A 20,933-nucleotide genomic window follows, 5' to 3' on the forward strand; every position below is an offset into this window, starting at 1 on the left:
TCAAAAGACAAGAAAGAAAAATAAAACATTAAAAATAATTTATACGTGAAATGGAAAAGACCTGAAACTACAAATTTAACAAAAGGAAAAAAAATTTAAATACTCAATAAAAGACTAAAATGTACTTTTTCTCTATTTGATAATTTTAATTATTTCATTACATTGTTCATTGTTGATAATAGCTAGTTTGTGATGTGGTAGAGAAAATAAAAAATAAAATAAAAACATTTACCTTAAAAAAATTTTTGATATTCTTTTAGGAGGTTCTAGGGATTATGCAAATGAAATGTGAAAAGTAAAAGGAAAAGAAAAGTATTTTTATACTAAGTTATAATCACCTTGCACTTGATTTGTTAACAGCTAGACTACAAATAACTACAATAGAAAAAAATTACGTTTTTAGCAAAAACAATTATGATAATATTATTCTCTATGTACAAAATATTTATGGTCTTGTAAAAATCTTACTAGTTTTTGAGAGAATACATTAAAAATCTCAGTTACTGTATGTATTGTTATACAAGTGAAATTTGCGGCTCTATTTTTGTAAATTTCGCGAGTCTGCTGTGAAAAGGTAAAATGATGTGCTATGCAAGAGAAATAGCAAAAAATATTTACTCTTTAACATTAAAAAATACTTGCATCATATTGGCAAAATTATCAATTTTATCAAAACTATATCAATAAACTCTGATTTCCCATAAACTTAGTTTTCATTTTGATTTTATTGCTTTTGGCTGCCATATTCTCTGTCTGTTTCATAAAAGACTGCAACAAATTAAAGACCTAATATTATTCTCTTCAACACATTTTTGTAAATAATGTATTCCCATTTTCCTCAGGAATATCTGAAATTGTAAAGAATATAGCCTTTCACATGTGCAACAAGTAGCATATATAATTAAATTTGTGCATGTGCCTGTATTTGTGTGTAATACCACACACATCAATTGAACAGGACTGATTTTGGTAGCTACGATTGCTTGCAATTTGATCACCATCATTTTGTAATAACTTCTAGACAACAATGCAAAAGAGCTGCTAAAATTCTACAATAATAATTATAATTAATAATAATGATTCTTAATTATGAGAAATAGGCAAACTTTAAAAGAATTTTATGATCTCTCTACACTGGATCATGTAGCATAAGCAAAATAAAAACAAAACATTTCTCTGTTTTCTTCACTGGTAAAAATAATCTTTATAATGTCACATCATTACACACTTTCTTTTATCTCTTATACCTAACAATGATGAGGGTGTGAGTTTTCTTCATTTTGTCACCAAGCTGTACAGATCCTAGTGATCAAAATAATATATTGGGCCAAGAAAAAATGGGGAAAAGATACATGAGGTTCTAAAGTTTCAAGTTTACTTACATCTTCATCCTTCCACAACTTTGGCACTCCAAAAGATTCCAACAAATCTGCACCACAGAGAAGTTTTACTTGAACAGGCTGGCTTAAATCCCATGTTGGTGAAGAAACATTGGCTCCAATTGTGTTAGCTGATTACAAATAAAATTATAACATTAATCCCTAGATCATAAGAACATAAATCTCATAACATTTCCTTCCAATAACAAAACTAATGGATGACATTGTTCATAATTTAATTTGTGCATTCTAATAGCAAAAATACAGGTTGAAAGACATTTTCCAGTGAAATATCTTTTCTATCATTAAAATGAATATATAAAGATTACATTCATTTTTACTTTATCTTATTTATTAAATACACCTTTGTAGTCATTTCAGAAATTATGTACAGATGTTTCAAAATAAAGCCCACTCTAACCTTAAACTTGATGCCAGGTTTAAACCTAACACAAGACCAATGCAGTTTTAAATTACAAGCATGAGTGTGTGTAATTTAAAGTAACTGCTTCAACAAAATGGGCAAACAAGCAGGAAAATATCATTAATTTATTAATTTTACTTATCCTATAACAGCACCAGAAATATAATGTAGTTTGGTCATTTTAAAACCATTTAACAAATGTTAAAATTTTCCTATATTGAAAATATTTTCCTGATAGATACTTCTTCTCATAATAGCTTTTCTCATTCAGTGCTGTCTTTTATATGCACAACATTTTTGCTCATCACTAACTTTGAACCATGTGCAGTATGGCAACAGGTAAAATGTGACAGCTGGATGAGGAGAAACAACCATACAATGAAGGTAATGAGAGATGAATGTGTTGGTTGTAGTCCATGTGCTAGGCTGGATTATCTCCTCCAGTGGACAACATAAATTAGTTGCCAAGGAAAAAATAAGATGTGAACTCTGATGAGATGGCACTTGAAAAAAAAATGGAAATCAACAAATAAGGATGAATATGCCTGAAGAGTAGGTGAATCCAATCTGTGAAGGTAGTGAAAAATAATCTCTCTTTGAGATAAAGGGTTCTAGAGGATAAATAAAAGGGAACCACAGGAGGAAGATATGCAGCTAATATAACATCTGATCACACAGAAGTATATTCAGATCTAAATGGGAATATAAAGGTGGAAGGGAAGGAAGGGAGAATGATGTAAAGGAGATGTTGTCATCACAACCCACCAATATGTCAGTGACAAAACATCTAACCCCTGACTGACTACAACAGGCAAAAACAAAACAAAAAGAATGAAACAGGTTTTAAGGGATGACTAGTAAAGGGAACAAGTACTCAAGGGATCAAATGATGTTTGTGTATGGGAGTGAAGAATTACATTAAGGTACCAATCCAGAAGGACTGAGGGATGATGAGGGCAAAGGATCTGGAAGAACAATAACAAAAGAGAAATGGTAGGAGAAAAAAACACCTTGCAGGTATGGGAAAAAACAGCAAAGGTAGATATTGAAGAACTAATGTCAAACAACCTGGTAAAAAAATCTGTAGACATAAGTAATTTTGTACAGGAAGGAAAGCAATCATAGCACAGAGACTAATGATGAAATATATACTCATTTCTTGGATATACCCTAAGGGAAGACAGATGTACAGAATGGGAAAGTAAGGAAGTTACATGTGTGGAGGATAGTCTGAGCTGCCTAGAAAGGGACCAAACAAAAGTGACACATGAAATTGGAGTGTGGCTAAAAGGATAAAATATCAGCAACAGAGGTTGACAAAAGAGACCTGGGAAAGAGGAAGTGGTAATGGATGTGAAGTTGGAAAAAAGGCAAGGACTAGAAACCAAGTGTGTGTTGGCCTGAAAGGTGCTATTAGGAGAACATGAAATAAAGTGGATTGGATAATAGATAGAAACTTGGATAAGAGTGATTGCAAAGATAAATATTAGTCCAATCCTGGCTGAAGGAATCCACTGCTAAAGACAAAGGAAGAGGGAGCGGAAATTATAAAAAAGAATAATTTGGCATTGAAATAGGTGGCAAAAGAGTCCAAAGGTAGAGTATCTCACTGATCACATAACTACCAAAACAACTTGTGAACTGAGGAACAGTTTGTTGGAATGAAACTTGTCAGCATGAGGTAACTTATCTGCAACAAGATTCAGTACACTTGAAACATGATACAGTGTATGATATGAATGTACCCAGAACAACAGTTCTAATATTCTGAAACACAGTGAAAATAAAGGGGTGACACCTTGTCAAATGATGTAAAAGACAACAGATGAACCAATGGAATGGATCGAAATCAATCTGCCTGTACTAAAGCTAGGAAACTATCAAAAGCTTGAAGTATAACAAGATTCTCTAAGATTTTTGTGTTCCTTGCCGTCTTCCTTACAACAGACCAACAATTTGATATTTCAATAGAATCCATACTTGCTCCCAAACCCACAAAAGCATCATCTGTAAAGCAGATGCAGTTTCAGCCATGTAAGCAGGAGAGGCATGGATCCCCCACAGAAAGGTGTGAATGTAGCACAATCTATAAGTGGAAAGGCTTCAGTAAAAGCCCATGTCCCCCACTGACTCTAAATGAATGGTAGAACTGGGTCCATGGAGTGGTAAAACTACTTCCTGGTAAAAGGGTTATTATGTTGGGGAAGGAAGATCTTTCCCAACATGAGCTTCCCCAACTTCTAATGTTTTGAGTATATTCATGAAATTTCACAAGGTTTTAGTAAACATTTTAACTGTTTTGTTAATTTAGTATTTTTCACTAAGAATTTTGTCCATCAATATACAAAGTCAGTGTGTTGATTACCCCAAACACAAAGTGATTGTTCTTCATAATATTAAAATTGTTTGATTTGAAAATTTTCAAGTTTCATTTGGGTAATTTGTTAACCTCCTAAATAAATTTCTAATGTTTTTTTTCTGTAAAACTTTGTATTTTATCTGTTATTTTCTATATCTTAATTCTATACAGAATTAGTCAATTTGACCAACCTCTTAACCACCATAAAAATACGAAATAAATCTAAATTACCCTTTCTTTTCTTTCTAAAATGATTTCAAATTGTAACAGAAAACTAAATTTGCTTATCCTAAATAGCTTAAAGCTCATAAAAGTATACATCTGTTTCTATTTATATTTTATTGTGTGTCAAATTATGTAACAAATGAGCTACTGGCAAGCATACTTTATGAAGAAATTTTTTTTTCATCTACCTTATCTAACACAAGTTTCTAATTTTCACACTTTAGTTACTTTTATAACAATAAAAGAATATACATGAAAACACACAAAATATACTACTTAACTAGTCCTTCTTCTTTTTGTTGATGACTGTCAATAAAACTTAACCCTACTTTTTGTACTAATGGTATTACTACATGGGTGGGGTTCAAAGTGCACATGGCATGACCTTTTCAGAATGCTATTTAACATAATACTAAAAACAATTCTAAATGACTGATTTATATGTGATGACTTGATTTTATAATTACCTTCATCACATTTTATTAAATAAAGAAGTCTGTTTAATTTTAAGTGTTATTTAATGCACTTGCACTGAGCTCTGTGCATGAATACTCTCAAAAGTTTTAAGTAACACTAATCTGATTGAACCTAGCTTAATTTGAGTTTAGATGTATCATACTTAACTATTTGGACCATAGTTTTCATGATACAAACACAAACAGTTTTCTTTCATTCAGACATAATGTTCCATTTAGCTTGATGTCTCAAAAACACTAAAAGAAACTCACCATTTATCTTATCATAATTCAGTTTTTGCCTTTTTCGTAGATTTGATGAAGATTTATTGCCATTCACGATTGAATCCAGTAAATTTTGATGATGCTGTAAAACTTTAAGTGTTTCTGTCCATGTTGTTTGATCACTTTCCCAAGTGTCCAATCTATCAAAATAAAATATTCTTATATCACCTCACTAGAACAACATAAATACACTGCAAGGAAACACAGTGTTGAAAATATACACACACACACACACACACACACACACACACACACACATATATATATATATATATTCACAGAAGGATAAATGCTTTACAAAAAAATACTTAAACCTAAAAAATTGTAATCAGTTGTCTTCAATCAGAATTTCATGAATGATTTTTGAAATTTTAAAAAAATTTCTACTAACTACACTCACTGAACAAAATGCATTTTCTGAAACTATAAATCGTATGTTATTTTATATAAACTACAATCAAAATAAATGTACCACATTATCCTTCAAGTACATGACAAAAGAATTACGTGTTACAGTCATCTAGAAGTTATTGCCAAAAATCACAAACAGTTTAGCCACCAAAATAATATGAACATTTATAAATTCATTGTTTAAAATTTAACATCAAGAACTACAACCAAATAGACTAGTTCATTTAGCTGATTCCTCAGGAACACTGTTAAATTGATATAACTCTATTTACAAAAACTCAGAATAACAGGTTAGCTCCTAAATATTGCTCTAGCCTGCAACTCCATCTGGAGCAGCATACAATATTATTAGTGTTTTTAAAACTATCCTAGACATGTTAGCACAATGTACTATGTTTTCTTGAGTACTATGTTTTCCTGGTTTTCACTCCAAGTTATACAGATGAAAATGACAAATTATCTGTGATAAAAATAACCCTTTGTCTCAGTCAAACATAACAATGAGGAATTTACTACAAGGCCAATTTAACAAGTGAAACAAAAAATTACTCTTAAGTGTAAAATTACCTTTATCATAAATACAGGTATAATGAACTCATTCCATGAGTTTATCAACATAATGAAGTTGGTTGATTGTAGTGTGGATATAACTGGAAGTCTGAAACTCTTAAGAGATGAGATACCCAGGTGTTGAAGATAGTGGATGATTAAGATGTTTGAGGTAGTCCATGTGCCAGCCTAGAGAATTTCATCCAGAGGTCAGTGAAAGTGTCCTACAAGAGAATGTGTAAAGTAGCAAATCTAACGTGAAGAGACATTGAGCAGCCAACAAGTGTCTATTTCCAGATATGTAAATACCAGACAAAGGAGTTGACAGATCTATACTATGAAAGTGGAAAGAGAGAGGTTCCAAGGTTTGAAAAGTTGATGATAGAAACCCCCAAAAGGTAGAAACACAGGCAAATAACATTGAGCATATTAGTCTGTCTGGGACAGAATGACCATAAAGATGAGAGATAAAGAGGATAGAGATGATAAAAAAAAAAGTGTAGCCATATTTTCCTTAGCAGCAGGTGTATTAGGAAAGAGTGTGTGTGTGTGTGTGTGTGTGTTCTTTTAGCAAAGCCACATCGTGTTATCTGCTGAGTTCACCGAGAGGAACTGAACCCCTGATTTTAAAGTTATGAATCTGTAGACTTACTGCTATACCAGCAGGGGACATTAGAAATGAAAGAGAGATCTTGATAGATGAGAAAGTAAGTTTGATAGAAGACAATACAAGAGGTACGAACAGTATAGACATCTGAATAATGGCAATCATAGGTGAATAGAAGGAAACAAGCCTTGAGAGAAAGGTGGTTCAAAGAACTAGAAGACAAGTGTTTGAAAGGGTCCTCAAGTTGGTGCCTCTTTTGTGGTTGATATAAGACACAACCAAGAAATTATCTGTATATATATAACCAGATGACCTATAAGAAAGGTCAGAAAATATGTCATGCCCAACAGGCAGCAAGACATTCAAGAACACTATTGTGTATAGAAGGAACCTCCAGGGATTAAGTGCCCAAAGTCACTTGTTGTCAAAAAGCACACTTCTCAACTTGAGAAGGAAACACTGGTCCAGTTGAAGGTCCAGTCTAGGAGATGGTAAGGGAACTCTGAAAGTGGTATTGAAGCCAATAAATTAGTTTCTTGAAAAGAATAAGTAAGGACAACAGATCCATTGAAAGCTTCTATTTGTCATACAGCATTCACTTAAGGTAGTACTTATGAGCATGGCCAAGAGGGATAAATCGTTCCATAGAAGTCATGGTCTCCAAAAGTAAAATAAACCTCTCATGAAGAATTTTAGTGACCAGATGCTTGAGATCCAGGAAGGAAAATGGAAGAAGTTTGGTACAGCTGAAGTGAGAGTTGAAGAGAATTCTCAGATATATAAGAAATTGGATAGGTGCAAGGAAAAATTTGGATATCTCAATGAGCCACCCAAATCAAGCAGCCTCATGAAGAAGAGAAATGTACTAGAAGAATTCCACCTGATAATGAGTAAGGAGCAGCTAGTCATCCATATAGAAAGGAAACTGCAAATCCTGACTGTGGCTATGATGAGGAAATGGCTCAGGACATGGTTGAAAATACAGGAGCTGGCATAATGCCAATAGGAGGAGTAAGAAATTGGAATATGCAATTCCAGTGGACAAAATAAAGAAAACATCTGAAGCAGAGGGAAATCAGAATGTAAAGAAAGGTGTTTGAAACATTGAGTTTGGCCATCCACAGGCCAGGTGAAAATACCAAATGGGAGGGAGGGAATGAAATTTTCCATCCAAAAGTGCACAATGACCAAATAATAATTGTATGTAGAGTTTTGTGACTGAATGCCAGTCTTTAGTCTTCTTGAAAACTGTGAATAATCTGGAGTAAAAACATTTTCAATGACCAGTCTCTCCAATAAATCCCGTACTTCCCCTTTGAGACAATTAACTCTTTTGCCGCCAAATTTGACTGTAGTCGATCCTACGGCATTGTGCCATTTGTGATGATGATAGTCTAATTTTTTATAGTGTCTTCATTATTCAATAGATAGCAGCATTTTATATGCAAATGCAAAGCTCCCACTTAATATTCATGAGCCTTAAATGTTTATCTTGGACTATTTACGTATTCATGAACCTGATCATGTGATTAGTATTGTTTCTGGAACACATAAAAAAGGAAGAATTTTGTCAACAAAGTTTCCAAGATGGCTTCATGCAGGCATTTATCATTTACTGCAGCTCAAGTTTTGAAAATATTCAGTGAGATTCGGAGTCAGGGAGTGACTGTTTTGAGTACAAAAGCTCAGAAGAAGACTTGGAAGACAGTGGTAAAGAAAGTAGACCAAACACACAAAACAAAATGGAAGCAATCAAGGGGATAGGCATAGTTAAAACCCCGAGGGAGCATGGTTCCACTACTAGGGGAAGGTCAGCAAAATCAGAGGAAAGAGCAACAGCAGTTTGTGGAAGCAGTTAAGGAATTCCACCCCAGGTACCATCCCCATCTCCACCTGAATCATTGGCCAGTTAAAAATAGGATGTCCAGTGGCAGTGGGAAACTCGGGAAGAAATGGGGATGTTTAAACAGGACTGGATACCCGATTATGTACGTTCTAAACAAACTCTGAAACTTTCATGTTTATATGTTCATTTGCAGTGAAGTTATAAACGTTTTATGTAATGCACCCCTATTCGATATTAACAAGGAAAAAGAATGTGGCAATCAGCATTAGTTAAAATTAATAATTTGGTAGCAAAAGAGTTAAAGTATGCATAATCTGAGGGTGGGTAAAAGGAAACAGGTTTGGATTGAAAAGGGGGAAGAGAAATGTAGAAACAGCTTGTGGGCAAGAACCTATCTGTTGGCCAAGAAATATGTCTGTAGAGCTGCAAAGTACAACAGATGGACACCTATGTGTCTCAAACCAGCCAATTGGTCACAAGTTATTAGGTTGGCAAGTTTATTGTCAGGAAAAAGTAGAAGAGGTAGAAAAACCCTGATGACAGAAAGGTGAGTGGAAGAAGTTGCAGGGCAAGAAACAGGGGTGGAAGGATTGAGAAAATCAGAAAACTAATTCCTTTCTAGCTGAAAGGATTGTTGATGGGCTGCTCCAAGCCCATGACCACCACCAAAAACCTCTGGACAAATAGAGAGAGGAGACAAGGTGAAGGTTGTAGAGTAAATTGGATGAGAGATGCACTTGAGAGAGGAGAGTATCACTTCCCAAGAGTCATTTGGTGGAATGAGCTAAAGTGAAGAATTTGAGGAATAAATTTTTCCCACAGAAATTTCTTGAAAATTATGAAAAACTTACATCAGAGGAGAAAAGATATTAAAGATGGATAGTAATAAAATCCAAAGCATAAGAGTCAGTTAGAATGGGGGAAGCAAAACATTAGATTAAAGAAGCAAACTCGTTAAAGAAAAGAGTCAGTATGCACTGATATGGCAGTGTTGTGTAGGAGTGAATGAGAAGAATCATAAGAAACTATAAGTAGGGCCTGCACAATTAGTAAAATGTAAACTGGTTAACTATAGCTCATTAACCAAACTTTAACTGATTAATAGAACATTTTTTCTTTTTACTTTCATAACTTACACACTTTACTTTCTTTTTGAATTTCCCAGTTTTCTTTCAAGGTAACTTCCATTCTGATTGATTATCACATTTTACCACAAATATAATTTGCATACTGGCGTATATTAAAACAAGTTTAAATTTTTGAACCAAATCTTATCGAATAAAAGTGGCCCCATTTGGTAATCTTTACTTACTGCTTTAACATACCATTTAAAAGTTTTCTTTTAAAACCTTTGTATTTTGCAGACTGTTTTATTACAAGAGAAGGAAGTAATTTCAATCAGACACATTTACATGCACCTGCAAGACACGAATGTATGCCATGTGCTTGAACATTATGTTAATGTGTGCAAGAGACAGTGAAAGATTATAAAATAAAAATAATTATAATACACCTTTTTTTGTTACATTCAAATGAATAAGTAATTTACTACATCAAATAAAGATTTTCAGAGACCAAATGCCAGCACTTGCATGTGCTAAAATCATTATGATTTCAAATTTACAAATATAATGTATTTAGAGTTATTTTTATTCATGCTATGAATAGTATGAAATATTTTTTAGTCTGGTACATACAGTATTTAGTAGAAAAAATATCTTGTTACTTTGTGGTATTCTATCAAGGACCTTTGCCTGTTTATTGTAGTTAGGCTTGCTGGTTCCTTAGAGGTAACACACTTTTGACACATGCACACACAATTTAACATGTTAGAAGTTCCATAACTATACAATTTTTCTTCACTTATTTGGAATAATTTCCGTCGTGCTTTTTTTTCATAATGATGTTTACTGCTTTGTAGTTCCTCTGGATACTCAAGTAAGTGACATCACCTCATCATGCATATTAACTGTATTGTCTAGACTACAACCAAATTAAAGACAAAGTTCTACAATGTTTTTCTATATTACTCACCATGTTACCAATCTCATGCACACACATATCTCACAACCTGGAATTGCAACAAAACTCACATTATGATACCATACTGTATACTGTGTATAGTATGATAGCACCAGAAATTAAAATGGTTAACACAAAAACTGCTAATAGGTAATTGTTTAATTGTAAAGATCCAAGAAATAAGTTCTTGGAAACTTGAGTGTTTCCTTCATTAGATAGAGTTCTTCCCAAGTCAAAGCTGGGAGGTGGAAAAAAGCATTGAAATATGACCTCTTCACTGTCAGGTTTGAAATTATGGAAATTAGAAAAATGTACAAAAACAGAGGGTCCAAGATACATGACGGATCCCACCACACATTGGATTATAGCCACAACACCTTCTTCAGTTAAATAACTTCCAACAGCCATTGTTGTAGTATTTTCTATGTGAAGATGTTCTTCACTCATACCAGAAGTAAAAAAAACAACAAAAAACACCCATTAAGTTGTAAATTCACATTGAGTATATGTAAACTCAAGTAGAACAAACATTACAAATCTCAGCAAGTTTAAAAACATCTGTGCACAATGGTGCCAAAGAAAACATTGAAGTTACCACAAATGCAAGTGCATAAGGTGAGTTCCTGCACCTGGATGTTGTGTCACCCTCCTATTGGTGGAGAATGTTTGTTGCGTGACGATATAATCATACAATGGTGTGGCATCACATTAAATTATGTGGAAGTTTTCATAAGGTTAATGGCATGCAAATCTCTTCAGTAGAACATGAGAGTGTATTGAGAATATAGCTAATCTGTATGTAGAAGTGTGATATTGTCTCAGAAAACAATGTATAGTGCATTTTATTAAATTTGTGGGCTTCATTTTTGTTTAAAGGTACAAAAGTTACAAGATTTCAACAAGCAATCAACCTGCATTCAACAGAGTTACTAGAAATAGCATTATCATGGTCACAAGTTCCCTAACAATGTTTTATATGAAACAGACTATTACTGTAGGTGATTTTACAGGCCTGTAAAGTGTTTAGAATTTATATCATAATTTAGATTGTTATGAATAATCACATGTCTATAAATGTCTAACTCTATTTATCTCATAATCACAATTTTATTTGGTAATACTTCATAGCCATGATTTAAATGTATGTCCTCCTAGACATATAACTATCTCAACTTAATAGGTATATCTCTCCTAATATAATCATGGATGATGATAATCCCTACTAGTGATTCACAAGGTTTTCAGTTTGAACTAAACATTTCAAAAATAAATAATGTACATAAGAAGAAGAATTAGTTTTTCTGTATTTCACACAAAGCTACTTGATTATCCACACTATTCATCTCTCATTTCGAAGTAATAAACTAGAGAAAAGGCAACTAGTCAATAACACTCACCACAAACTCTTCAGCTACTCTAATCAAATAACTAAATTTGGCTATCACTCTTATAATGCTCTCACAGCCCCAAAGTGCAGAACATGATTTTTGAGGTAATAAGTCATAGAACAAGGAAATTCTGATCTACAGTCCATCACAATAACTACTAAGCCACTCCTGGATCCCAAGAAAGAAGACAAAATTTTTACCTTGAATAAATGCATTATGTTTAGAGTAGTTAATTTTTCATTAATTTTAATTATTCTGGTTTGCTAATTGAGGTTGGTTGGTTGTTTGTTTGGTGATTTATGGCACAAAGCAGCTAGGCTATCTGCACCAAACATCTGGTAAAAAGTTAAAATTAAAATAAATTTAGCTAACTGAGGTTCTAGGTCAAGTGAATAAAATAACTTTCAGTATGGGTTTGGTTCCAGTACCTTACTCTCACAACCACTTTGTACTTGTTAGAGCATTCATGCTATAATTTTAAATTAGTAAGGATATCTTCAAGAAATTTTAAAGATTATCAGCAAATATTACAAGTCTATTATATGCAATATATATACATATATATTTTTATAAGGTGTTAAGATTTCTTAAGTAATGTTTTTCTCATGAAATTTTACAGATTATCAATAAACATTACAAGGTTTTCACAAGCAAATCATCAGATTGTTTTAATACTTTTCTTATTCTTAAGTACTGTTTTCTCACGTCTTTTTTTTCTTTTCAAGTGTTGACTACCCAACATACTTTGTAATTTTGATTTTAAGATTAAAAATACTTGTATCAGAAAATTTTCAAATTTCACATGGGAAATCTTTATGACATACAGATTAACATTTAAGAAAACAACTTTATTTTATCTGTTATTTTTACTCCTGTTTCTCTCTATGGGTTGGGTCAATTTGCTCAACCTCATAACAACCATAAAAAATTAATAAATAACTATAAATTATGCTTTTTCATTCATGAATGATTACAACCTATAACACAAAAACACAAATGTTTAGTCTAAATAGCTTTAATATCATAATATATCTATACATAATTATTATTTTTATTATACTGACCTTTCAGTCGTGCCTGGCTAACATAACAGAAATTGCAATAACAAAACACACATACACTTACATATCAATATATATATATATATATATATATACACACATTATTACTATGTACAAAATAAGTTCTTTAACTCATTTGTTTCTATAACATAGAATAATAAATAAAGAAGTATAGCAAACAAATACCTCTTCTAGTTATGAACTTTGTACTCATTTGCTGCTTACTATATGTTGCTAAGCCTTATCAAATTTCACACATGGAAATGTAAAACAAAATTTTTTAGGCTTTTTGTACATACATTTTGAAATAATACAAAAATCATAAATTACTGTATCAATACCATAACATTCCACCATAACTTATCAACTAAGCCAAATTTGGGTCTAAAAGAATATGAATTTTTATGATAACTAGTGTCTTACCTTAATGTTTGGAATCTAGAATAAAAGTACTTTATAGAGACTACAAAAGCCACTAAGGGATATTCTGAGCTTTCAATTTGTTATACATACATAACTAGATGAAGCAGGTGTGGGTAAGCAGGTATTTCAAAAATTGAAAAGGTAGGTGGGACCACCTTGATTGATTCAATAAACATATTCAGAAAACTGAAATGATAGAAGCTTCTTATTTTATATTTTAGCTTGTCAATATCAGTAATTTGAGTATCTAATTTGTACAAAGCTAGAGACTTGATATTTGGATATCACAAACATTAATATTTAGGATTTTGTTTTTAATATTATTTTTATATTAAGAAATTAACTTATGTATAGTACCACAATTTGAATTATAATCTCCACTTTGATACCAAGTTTATTGAGGAAAATTCAAAAAACTTTTGAATGCAAGTCAACAAGCATGATGACATGGCCTTTGACCTATGACCTGTGTTAGTAGGAATAAATTACAAGTACAAAACATCAGTACTGACAAAAACAAACATTCTCTTACTTTATGTAAAATATTCTTGTTTTACTCATTTTAGCCAAGCAGACAATAGTGTTTGGCTCCAGTTTTCATATAGTATGGTAATTAACAGTCCTGTCATACAAGATATTTAAATTGTGTAAGAATGTGTCACACGATGGTGTTTCAATCCCACAGGCTCTAGGAATAGATGTTTCTAATAGTTAGAAATTTCATAAATGATCCTTTGAAAACTGTACAAATAAGATTTTTTTTTTCTCTTTCAATATACCCATTTAGTCAGTGATGCATAAGCTACAACCAACATTGATATATTAAACTCCAAAATGCTCAGAAGAATTATATACTAAACAGAACTATATACTTTGGAAAACTGATTCTTGTACTACATATTATCATCATCTTACTGTTGTTAATTGTAACTAAGTTCTATAATTATAAAAAGTTTGAAAACATTTACCTGATCCAATCACTTGTTTGGAGTGCTCTTCGTAACATTTCACATCTGTGCTTTGCAGTCAGCAATCCTTTCTTGCCATATCCATCACTTACAGGAGAAATAATCCCACCAATAACCTGGTATTTTTTTGTACTATGAAGATAATCACGTGCTAACTCTGTACAAGAATGAATCAGATAAGAACATTTAGAAACTACACCATTTTAATTTTTGTTTTCCAGCCAAACTAAATTACTTTCTACTAGTATCAAGATAAATTCCCAATTTCATCAATTTTCTTCTATACAATAAATGTTTCTGCTTTTCTTTCCAGAAAATATTGCTCAAATTATTTTTACACTTAAAAGGTATGACACACTATACTAATTTTATAATGTTAGTATTTCAAAAAAGTCAAAATGCTAGAGAAACATTTTAGAATACATATTTCATACTAATCTTATTTTATCCAAATAACATCTGAAAACAAATTCCAGTCTTCTTAAAAAATTAAGCACATATACCTGGTGCAAAAAGGATTTATTTTAGCCTTCTTTTTCTTTTAGTAGGAATCTTCTATTATTTAGCAGTTTTTGAAATGTAAAAATCAGCACGTCAAACAACTTTTTACTTGTTTTCTTCAAAGTCTAAGCAAATCTCCCATCAGGTCCGAGTTTGAAATACTTAAGTTTTTTTTCAAGACAAAAAAATATTTATTTCAAAAGGTGAGAAATTTTTTCTCCATAAAAAAAAGAATACCAATAGGATGCTTATTTAATGTTTATACCATAGATTATGTCTTCATAATAAGACCTGCACTAAGACCAATACAGTCTCTATACTGTTTTCCACAAAAACTCTTGACATAAGAAAGAACATTCTGTGCTAACAAACTTTCATTTTTTTAACAGTATTATTCATCTTAACAGCAAGTTTTACTTTGTTATAACCTCATGCTTTTAACTTACTAGCATTTTCAATTTCTTACAAACAAACTCTGTTTCTTGGGAAAAGGAAGTTTCCATGATTCACCTAAATTTTAATAAGTAAATTTTATAATACCTCCATCTTTGAAGGTCACTGTAATTTCATATAATTGTCTTTCAAAACTCACCTTAATTTCAAAATAACAAAGGAAGCATTTCTTCTCTACTCTTTAAATATCCAATGGTTGAAACCAATTTTTCAATTGTTTGTGGAGAAAACTAGACTAGCCTTAACATTTCCATTAAAAACCATTTTCTTTATTTTAGAAAGAATAACAGAAATCCAAAAATTTTCTTTTTTTTTTCAAATCATATTAATATAACTTCTTCTAATTTCAACTTTGGCAAAACACATAAGATCTATGAGTGAATACTGCAGTTGCTTTGCATCTTGAAATATTAATTTCAAAAACTACACAACAGTGGTAAGTAACACAAGTATCAATATCTTTGCTACACTTTTATATATATTTTTACAAACATTTAAAGAAAGCTGTATAACTGTTTTTTTTATGAGTGGAGAATTTATGTATTCATAAGTATCAGGTCATCCCATAAGTAATGTTATTTTTCTTGGATAAGATAAGTTTAAATGCACATTTCTTGGTTAAATGAAGATATTCTCAAACTCATACAAGTTATATTGGGTGATTGATAGCATTAAGTGCAAGCCAATTCATTTCTTTACTAGTTTTTATATTTTATTTATTTTAAAAGCCCCAGTTCTCATTGAGGTGTCAGACGAACACAAGACACATAATGTTTTACAAGTTTAGAAAAGGGAAAAGTGTTATTGAAGCTATGCAATGAATTCAAGAGGTGTACAGCAATGACATTATGAATTTGAGGAAATGTCAAAGATGCTTCACAGTACATTTAGAACTGGTGATTGCAGTTTGACAGATGTAGCTCACACTGGGTGTCCTGTTGAGTTTAATAATGACCTGCTTCTAGCAACATGTGAGGAGGATTGTGGTGTAACTATTGAAGAATTAGCCCAGAAACTCAATCTCCTTCCACTGTCCATCAACATTTGTAACAACTTGATAGAGTTTCAAAGTTAGGAAAATGGGTACCACATGAGTTGTCAGCTGATAATCTGAGAGAACGAGCAGACATTTGCACATCTCTTCACACCCGTGAACTTCAAACTTCACTTTTGAACTGCCTAGTGACTGGAGATGAGAAATGGGTACCCTATAAAGATGTCAAGTGCCACCAACAGTGGGTTAGTGCAGAAGAACCAGCTACACCACAGCCAAAAGCCAAAAGAAAACCTGCACCTAAGGAAGGTTTTGCTTAGTGTTTGGTGAAATAAAGATGTTGTACTACACTTTGAGTTGTAACAAAAAAAACAATCACTGCTGAGAGATATTGTCAGCAACTGCATCAACTGAACCCTGCACTAAAAAAAAAAAAGACCTGCTTAGATGAATAAGAAAAGAGTTGTTTTCCACCATGACAATGTAAGAATCACTTCCAAAAAAATTTAAGAGCTTGGCTAGGAGAAACTTCCCCATCCCTCTTATTCTCCTAATCTTGCTCCTTCAGGTTACCATCCTTTCAGACGTTTGCAACATAATCTGAATGAATAACAGTTTACTTTTATGGATGAGTAAAAAATATCCTTTGTATCTTTTTCCAGTCTCAAAACCACATGATTTTTATAAGCGTGGTACTGAAAATATTTTGAGATGTTGACAGACCATTAGTGAAAGTGATGGAAAATGCACAGTTGATTAAAATTGTTATTTGAGTTATTTTTCTCCTTTTAAATCTCAATGTTAGAAACAACATTACTTATGGGATGATCTGATAACTTAAGGCACAAAAATTTTTAAACACAACTTTATCTATCACACAGCTAAAATTTCAATAAAATATTTTATTTCATTACTAACTGGGGTACCCATGCCATGGACTGAAGTTATGTAAATTCATGATTATTTAAAGGTTATCTTAGGACATGAAAAGTATTTCCTTTATACATAATTAAAAGACAAACAAACCCAAAATACCCATAAAAACAGCAAAACATAAAATACAAAACCATAAATTTGTATGTATCTAATCATGGACCCAGCAAACCTTTATGATAAGTTTGGTGAAGATCCATCAAGAGGGATGAAGTAGTGGTAACAAAAACCCCACAAAAACTGCAAAATGCAAAATTAAAAATTTGTGTGCATTATCCCATGAACCTAATGAGCTTCCACACTGATTTTGGTGAAGAGCCATCCACACCCTACAAAGTGTATACATAGACATAAAACAAACAGTACTATTATATTTATATAGACAGTGCCAGTGCATTATATCTAGGTGTAAATGTAATCATGTCATATCTGCACTCTAAGAATGGAGAAAAATAAAATTCTCCATGATGGGAAATGGAGGTGAAACAGAAAAACTGTGACCCCTACTGCAAATCTACATACACGTACGATCAACATTTTGCAAATTTAGGAGTTGCATATCACGTAATAAATAAGTTCTTCAAGTATCATATGAGCAAGAGTTCCATTATAGAATTATGATACGTGCATATGTTAAATACTAATAGGATTACAAAGGTATTTGAATGTCTTTTTAACTTTAATTTATAAACAAAATTTGTCAGAATAGAATATCTTTGATACCATTTTTATGTACTCTAATTTCCAAACAACCAATATCTTTTTATTCCTATTGAAATGAGCTTAATGAAATAAATGTAAAATAGGTTCCTAATTAAATACACTAAAAAAGTAACTAGAATATTTACACTGAATATATACTAAAACAATATTACTCAACAGCAATCAAGAAGAAAAATATTACACATGCAGGCTAAATACTACAAAAAGGAAAGAAACACACAGTTAATAAACATGATCAAATATCTAATATAAGAAATACTCATTTGGTAAGCTAATTACTTGTTACTACAAATGTACATATTTCATGCAATATTGGACAAATAAAATGTGCAACTTTTACATGTTAGGATTATATCACCAGAAAATTACACTATTTGTCAATATGATGCTAGAAATGTATACAAAACCTTTCACAAAGTAACAATAAAATAAAAGAGCAACCATGACTTTGGTTGGGTCAAGCTGGATAAAAAGTTCTGCCTTTATTTTGAAGAAACCTCACAATAATAAGACAGTTTCATCCAAATCATTTCAACATACCACATAGTAATGAAAATATAAAAAAAGCTAGATTAAAAGTAATATCTTAATGTTCTTTTTGTTCAGTACGAAAATATAAAACAAAATTTAAAGTAACACAATTTTCAGATGTACAGCAATATGTTGTTATTCAATAGATACTATTTGCTGTATTTCACTTTTGAGTAAATAGGTACATTTTAGACATGGCTCATATATATATAATAAAATAAAATGTTCATATCCTAGTAAAGCAAAGCACATTACGTGTTAAATACTTTGACCAAACACTTAAGTTGTCATCTAAAATTCACACAATTAAAGTGAAAAACAGTAAAACATTAGTTATAGATACAAAGTAGCTGGTTTATAATGTAACAACTTACCAAATATTCGTAGGTGCATATTTGTGACTGGATTGAAAGAACCACATGACAGGAGGACTACCTTAGGCTTATCCTGCATCATCATGCTTGATGTAAATCACACGTGCTTATATAATGTGATATTGAATGTTTGAAGGCCAAAAACTGGTTTTTGGAAGAAAATAATTAAATCTGTTTGAATACAAAACTTGATCATTTTCTCTTACTATTTTCACAGTTGTAGCAGAGAAATAAATAAAATTATAACTTCTAATAAATTATTTAGAAATATTCATTTATATTGTAAACTTAGATTTTTTTCCAAACTGTAAATGTCTGTTGAAAATCTTTATAAGTTTTATGAAGTCACTGCAATGTGTACATTGTTCTCTGCATTACAAAACTGGTTTATAAGTCAAGTTTTATGACACTGTATCCATTGTTTCCTGAAAGCAACCATTTGAACAGTAGAAGTGACTGTTGAAAAGTACATGTACACACACTTTATTTCTTCTTAGGTAACAAAATTACCATTGGATAATATGAAAGTCTGTACCCATTTCTTTTTTATCATGTTAATTGATTGCTATCTGTTACATCTGATGGTCACAAATAAAAATTTTACAACTTAGTAACATAATGCTTTGTGAACATCTTTTTTTTTAACTACTTATGATTTGAATTTATGTTTTTACTATAACCAGTTTTAAAGTTAACATAAAAGTCATTTTTTAATATCTGTAGCTCATACTGGTGCATAGAAAACACAAACCTAAACTGACAATATGAAGCTTCAAAGTCAGTTTAGATTTGTGTTTTAGTGAATACTCCTGAAGAAGCTGTGAAGTGAAACACTTCAGTGTCTAATTAAATACAAATAACATTTGGTATTATAAGGTTGTTTACTTTAGTATTAATAAAAGTGAATTCCCCACTTTTAGACACAAAATCCAACTTCTAGAAGCTTCAAATTCATAAGATAAGAAAAAACTGATTAAGTGAAAAACTTTTAATTGAGCTCAGGGTGTTTGGGTTAGTCCTATGAATAATGCTAAAGAAGTATTCCATTCAAATCCTTGTGTTTCAATCAAAAGCTTATGTCAAAATGAATGAATCAAAGAACTAGAATAACAGATGAAAAACTTTTAGTGTATTAATAGTAATCACATTCCACATTTTACTAAAATACACAAAATCAAAAAAGTTATCATTAAGGCTGAGAAGAATTATGGGTGTTTTTAATTCAGCTCAAAAATTCAACTTCTTGAAGTATCTTGTATTGTTAACAGCAAAATTCAAGTGCTCTGTTGCTAGTATTAAAGCTAGTAGAATGTTAGTATTTATTTATAGACATATTAATTACAAGTAAAAAAAGTGGCAATAATCTCTATACAAATGCCTAGTCAGGCCTGTCTTAGAACGCTGTGTACAATTTTGGTCTCCTTAGCTAAAGAAAAATACTCCCTTACTGGAAAGGGATTACAGGAGTGTTACTTCCAAAATTCTTGGAATGGAAAGATTATGTTAAAGGGATAGGTTAAGATTTCTCAACTTACTTTCTTTGTTTAAAAAAAAAGAAAGATAGAATTGATTTTACGTCAAAATCAAAACAATAAAAGCCTCTTCTTCCCTCATGCTATAATCTAAAAGATAACAGAATTAGGAGATAAAATATTTTAAAAAATAACAAGCTTGTTTCCAGTTAAAAAACTTATTTTTTGAGCTGGGCAACTGATGTGAATTGCCAGTCTCAATGGTGGAAGGAGGCTAGCACTTTACAGTTTAATTCTTTAAAACAATTCTCAGGGTCAGGACCACTGCTAGTATCTCCTCTTGTAAAAACATAACAGAACACTCAATACCTTGGTCACCTCATAGTCTACACCATTCTTTAAGAATTTGATCCCCATTTTAACATTTTAGTTATCTTAAACATATCTAAAAAAAACGTTTGTTTTGACATTATCAGTTAGCTGTTTATCACAAGTCATGTTTGACTTACTAACTCTTTTAAAATTACATTCCTAATGCATTGTTTACATT

General features: G+C 31.6%; 1 protein-coding gene across 4 annotated transcripts in view; it reads right to left on the minus strand.

Moving 5' to 3' along the window:
• Positions 1–20,933, minus strand: part of LOC143248979 (nicotinamide/nicotinic acid mononucleotide adenylyltransferase 1-like) — a 52,310-nt gene that overhangs the window by 25,431 nt on the left and 5,946 nt on the right. For all 4 annotated transcript variants that reach the window (XM_076498061.1, XM_076498062.1, XM_076498060.1 and 1 more), the window contains exons 2-5: positions 18,912–19,055; positions 14,403–14,559; positions 5,116–5,267; positions 1,383–1,510 (exon numbers count right to left, since the gene is read on the minus strand). In XM_076498061.1, the coding sequence (XP_076354176.1) occupies positions 1,383–1,510; positions 5,116–5,267; positions 14,403–14,559; positions 18,912–18,996 (522 nt within the window). In that variant the 5' untranslated portion in view covers positions 18,997–19,055. The remainder of the gene's footprint in view (positions 1–1,382; positions 1,511–5,115; positions 5,268–14,402; positions 14,560–18,911; positions 19,056–20,933) is intronic.

The sequence above is a fragment of the Tachypleus tridentatus genome, chromosome 4 (assembly GCF_004210375.1).
Source record: "Tachypleus tridentatus isolate NWPU-2018 chromosome 4, ASM421037v1, whole genome shotgun sequence".
In the NCBI taxonomy this organism is placed as follows: domain Eukaryota; kingdom Metazoa; phylum Arthropoda; class Merostomata; order Xiphosura; family Limulidae; genus Tachypleus; species Tachypleus tridentatus.